General features: G+C 41.8%; 1 protein-coding gene across 1 annotated transcript; it reads right to left on the minus strand.

Annotated features, from left to right (window-relative positions):
• Window positions 1-244: 244 nt before the first annotated feature.
• b9d1 (B9 protein domain 1) lies at window positions 245-2840 on the minus strand. Its single transcript, XM_075454896.1, has 7 exons — window positions 2642-2840; window positions 2430-2498; window positions 2069-2177; window positions 1833-1929; window positions 1643-1705; window positions 780-847; window positions 245-572 (listed from the first exon to the last, which is right to left on the minus strand). Exons 1-7 carry the CDS (start codon window positions 2702-2704, stop codon window positions 427-429), a joined length of 615 nt encoding a protein of 204 aa, XP_075311011.1. The 5' UTR covers window positions 2705-2840; the 3' UTR covers window positions 245-426.
• Between the last annotated feature and the right edge of the window lie 2299 nt (window positions 2841-5139).

Here is a 5139-nt window from a genome sequence, read left to right on the forward strand (position 1 = left end):
GCTCTGTAGCTCCGAGGTCTGGGTCTTTTTGCTTAGTTTTTTTTCCATTTTGGACCTGTGGAGAGTTAATGTTATTCAGTTGGAGCCATTCGTTTTTGCCACTCGGTGATATGATCATAAATATTTTAACGTGTGAAATCTCCTTGCAAATGGGAAATCAGTTCTGCACATATGGGAGCGATCCAAAACTTAGGTCTCTGTCATAGCTTTATATAAACAATTACACTAAATGTATTCAAGCAGAAACATTAAGATCCACTTTTATTTAAAAAAAACAAGTTTAAAAAATACAGTGAAAATTCAAGATGGACACTGCATTGCAGCACCGTAGATACACACACAGGTGGGTAAGTTAATGGATTTTTGGCTGATGTGAGGGAGAAATTTAAAAAAAAAAAAAAAAAAAAAAAAAGTGAGGGCTCATCGTTACATGTACGGCTGCTCCTCTGTTGACCAATCGGACGTGGCAGACTGGGTGTGTGGCGATCCTGTGTCGTAGCCCAGCTTTTTCGTGTCTTTCGTCACGATGTGAAAGCAGACCGTCACAAAGCCCTGGGAGCGGACCCTTGTCACTGCAACACAGAACGAACACGCACGCTTTGCCTTAAAGGAACAAATCTGGGAAAACTAAGGACAAAGAACTGTGCTGTGTAAAACCACGTCCAGACGATTGGACTCAAATTTTAACCCGACACGTAAGGCCTTCCTGAAGTGTGAGGGCGAGAACAACAGTGCAACTAATCTACTTTTGGTATGATGAAGACGGATGCACCACAGACCTTCTCTGCCTTCACCCTGCGCCACCACTTTAGGGTCCGTGTACTCGGGCCGCCGTCCCAACAACCATCTAAACGGGAGAAAAGTGTGTTTACACATCCACAAAGAAAAAAAAAAAAAGACAGTGAAACATCAAGCAAAGTCATCCCAAAGGGCTGCATGTAGTGACCATTAAAGGCTTACCACTCATTATGTTTATTTAATCCTTATCAGTATCAGACAGGAGTTTTTTTGTGGCAATTAGAAGATAAAAACCTGGCTCTGGAAAGAGAATAAAGGCTGCTCAAAAAGCTTGAGCTTAGAGTAGTTTGTGGAGCATACTGAGGTCAGTTTGAAGTTTGTCCTGTTGCAAATGTCGCCGTTCACTCCTGTTTACCAATCAGTTTGTTCGATTTTCTCACGCTCACTAAATAGTTTAACGAAGTGTCGCCCTAGGGCTTCAAGAGTCCCACTCGACCCAAATGACATTTCTTCACCTGCCAAACTGCTCCAGACAAGTAAATGAAGACCAATGAGTCAACAGGTCCCGACACTTCATGGGGAGGTAAGTGCCTAAACTTGTGCACATCCCAAACATTGACAGAAAATTGCTCTTCTGTGAATCCAAAGTTGCAGAAAGACAACAGCGGCTCCATCAGCCCTCCCTGCCAGGAGCTGCATGTCTTTCCATTCACCGAAAACCGTAAAATAAATGAATGCCAATTCTCACCATCTGGGCCTATAACTGTACCCCCAGTTGGAGTTGTGTGCGCACACACACACACACACAGTGGAACGGTAAATATTTGATAATCCTCTGAGATCAACTGCTTCCCCTTTCAGGCGTAAGTCATCAGCCGCAGCACTGGGGAGACACCCAACTCACCCCGTGAACTTCTGGAGTCTCCACGTGGGCTCGGGAACAAACATGGGGATGGTTCTGGTATGTCTGAGGTGGAAGAACACATTCTTATCTTTAATTGTCAATGTTCTAAAAACAACACTAAACCTAGTAAATGAAAAAAAAAAAAAAAAAAAATATGTAGGTTTTGAAAAATAATGGAGAGAACACTGACTGTCCAGGTGTGATGGGGACGTGTGTTGCTCCGTAGCCCCTCACCACATCATTGCCAAACACATCTGGTCCGTACACACTCACCACAAGCTGAGGCCCTGGAAAATGCACAGCAAGTCATGAGTCAGTACTTGTTTAAGTCTTAGATATTCTTTTTAAAGGCACTGCTCTTTAGCTGTGGAGATTTTCAACCCATGGACAAACTTGTACGTGTGTGTATGCGTGTGACACGCTTACAGCCAGAGGGATTTGTGCTCTTAAATGTCGTCTCCAATGGAAAGTTCCAGATAAGCTTGTGTGAATGACTGCTTTTACAGGTGATTTGAGTAATGCCTTCCTCCAGCCCCTTACAAGGAAAGAAAACACACACACACACACACACACACACACGACTTTAAATTAAGTCGACAACCTTTTTCATGATTTTCCCATTTTTGCATAATTTTAACTTTTCTACACGTTAACTAACAAACGCGAGAGTGTCTGTTTCACAACATCTCCGTTATAACAGCAAGAAAGCATCCCTTCCAATCTGATTTCAAAGTGGTTGTATCTGAAAATAATTGTGACACACGATCCCTTGTGTGCAGGTTCTCACCGTGGTGGAAGCCCAGTCGTGGCCGTAAACGTAACAATATTTGCAGTAAAGGCTGTCATACTCTGGAAACTATAAAAGAAGAAAAAAAAAAAAAAACATTAAGAATTTCAGGCGATTAAAAAAACTGAGACAAATTAAACACCGCGGAGTAGCTTCGGTGTTGCCAGTGCTAGCTTAAAATAAAAACTAGCTACTGAGCTAAAACCACTCACGTTGGCGCCCTCAATCTGCCCGTTCACTGTGAGGAGAAACACGGAGGGGTTGCTTGTAGCCATCGTGACTTCGATGAGTATGATTTTATGCGTTTTCCTTACATCGTGATTAAACAACCTTCACTTAAATCCTGCTAATTGTTTATTTGAACTTAGCCAGGCCCGTTGCTAAGGCAACGTTTGCTCCTCCTTACGGCTACCTGCTTCAGTCAAATTGAACGAGAACGCCGAATCGGTGGCGAGATCCTCTCAACGTCCACAAGAGGGCGGCACTGTACCCGAAACTAAACCTCCTGCTCCTGATGAAAAGGCGCCCAAGGCTGCAACTCGTCCACAAAGTGGTCACGGGGCTGTCCATTTTAAATCACTGCCAGCACATGTGTACCAATTAGACATGACAAGATAGAAAGAAACCAAAAGTTTTGAACTGCTGTAGTAGAAGCCTGATGTCAAATAGAATTATATTATATGTATGAGGAAATTCGATACCTGTTCAAGGGGAAATATACAAAGCTATTCATCAAAATAAAATCTAATTAGGAAATAAGCACCTAGACACTCGTCTGAGTCGTGCTATTATGGAAATATCAATTCTAAGTGAGGGAATTTTCTACAGGAAAATCATCCAAGCAGCTCTCAGCTGTATGATTAGGAAACACTTCACAGCCATCTTCAAGTAAAGTGGAGTATAACAACGGTGTCTTATAACAAGACAGGTGCAGTCAATGAAGCCAATTAGCCCATGTGATTCCCTTCTGTCAGACATTGTTAATCTGCTGGAGATCATATGACTGATGTGTAAGTGCTTTAAGGATTTTACAATTTATCTAATTCCTCCCGTTTATATGCAAGAGGTTTACAAAAGTCAGTTATGTGGGCGATGCATTTCTCAGGGAGGAAAATGGCACCGATTTGCTGGCTTTCTTTCTCTAGTAGTTTGTTAAGTTTGATTTTTTTTTTTTTCTGACATGGCAAAATAGAAAAAAAAAAAAAAAAACAACGTACATGTGGCCATCACTGTGGACTCATCATATGTCTTGTCTCCAAACAATGTATCTGCTAAACAATAGATGGCAGCAATTATCAATAGTCTATCAATGGTAGCTATCAGTGGTCTCAGTGTTTTATGAGTTCACCAGAAAGCTAAAAGTGAGATATTTCAAACTGGTAAAGCAGCAAGCACTTACTTTCAATGTGAGGATTTTGTGATGAAATGAGAGAGATGATGCTACTCGAGTGCACATTCGGTGTACCTCTTGGTTTCTTGTGGTTGGCGGACCTTTATTCTGTGATGTGGCAGCATTGAGTGGGTGAGCTTCCAGATCCTCCTCAACTACTAAAACTCTTCCTTTGTCTAAAAAGTCTACAATTTAAACAAAAAAAAAAGATACAAGACCAAAAGTCCACATGGGTTCTGCTTTTCACAACAGAGATTCATGAGCTGCGGTTTTTGGCCCCGTTTGTTTTTGGACTGAGATCCTGCTGCTCCAGTGTGGCACCCTGTGGTTTTCTGAGATCACATGTTGCACCTGAGTGTTTTTAAAGTTCCAGTGTGTAACATTTAGGCCAATCTGTGTTCACACATTCTCTGGAAAGTGCTATGTTTCAACTTTAGGAGCCCTGTTCCTCGCAGAAAGCTGTGTCGTAAGGAGAAGATCTGTGTTATTCATTAGTCACTGGTTTTAAATCAACTGTATAGAAATGACGTGCATGAATATGAGGTGTGCGTGTTTTATATAAGTGAAAAAAAATATGATTGGTTCTGTTTTGGCTGATCTGAGGGGCTGCTTCTTATAGAACTCTTGCTTTTCTTTTGGCCATTGTGCAAAAGTTCATGGCCACAGATGAGTACAAAGCAGCTCCAGTGAGTTCTCCCTGTGGTGGTTGGGCTTACTTTCTGAATCCGGGTTAGAAGTTTGGATATCCTAGAATTCCCTCCAAAAGATGTATCACAGCATTAATAATGTTGCGTGAGGAGCATGGCCTGTTTTAAAGGTAAGAAGCACTCATCCTCCGACATAGCCATGGCACCTTTGATCAGAAAGTTCTGCCCAAACAGAAGCTCCCTTTGCATCCACCTTTGTTTGTCATCTGTCCAGTCAAAGCTGGCAGTTTTAAATCTCCTCCTCCTTATCACTTCATAAGTACTTAAGGACAGTGACAGTTTGTCATATGCACAAAGTAACTAATTAGCTGACAGACAAGACATCCCGAAATTCACTTTCAAGTAAAGCTGTTTATATTCACAACACTTCTGATTTGTCATGCTTCATTTAGAAGTTTTCTATTTTGCAGTCAGCTTTTCATTTGTTTCGTTTGACTTTTTAAGAGGTTTTTTCTGCAACTTTTGCTTCCAATGTTTCCTCCTCACCTGTTTCATGTTACCCCACTCTTCTGTTCCTGCGACACACCTGGCTGCCATTGGTCATTGGTCACCTTGCATACACTCCCTTGGTTCCACTTACTCTATCCCAGCTTTATTCACTCGTGGCCATATT

This window comes from Odontesthes bonariensis, chromosome 21 (assembly GCF_027942865.1).
Source record: "Odontesthes bonariensis isolate fOdoBon6 chromosome 21, fOdoBon6.hap1, whole genome shotgun sequence".
Classification (NCBI taxonomy): Eukaryota; Metazoa; Chordata; class Actinopteri; order Atheriniformes; family Atherinopsidae; genus Odontesthes; species Odontesthes bonariensis.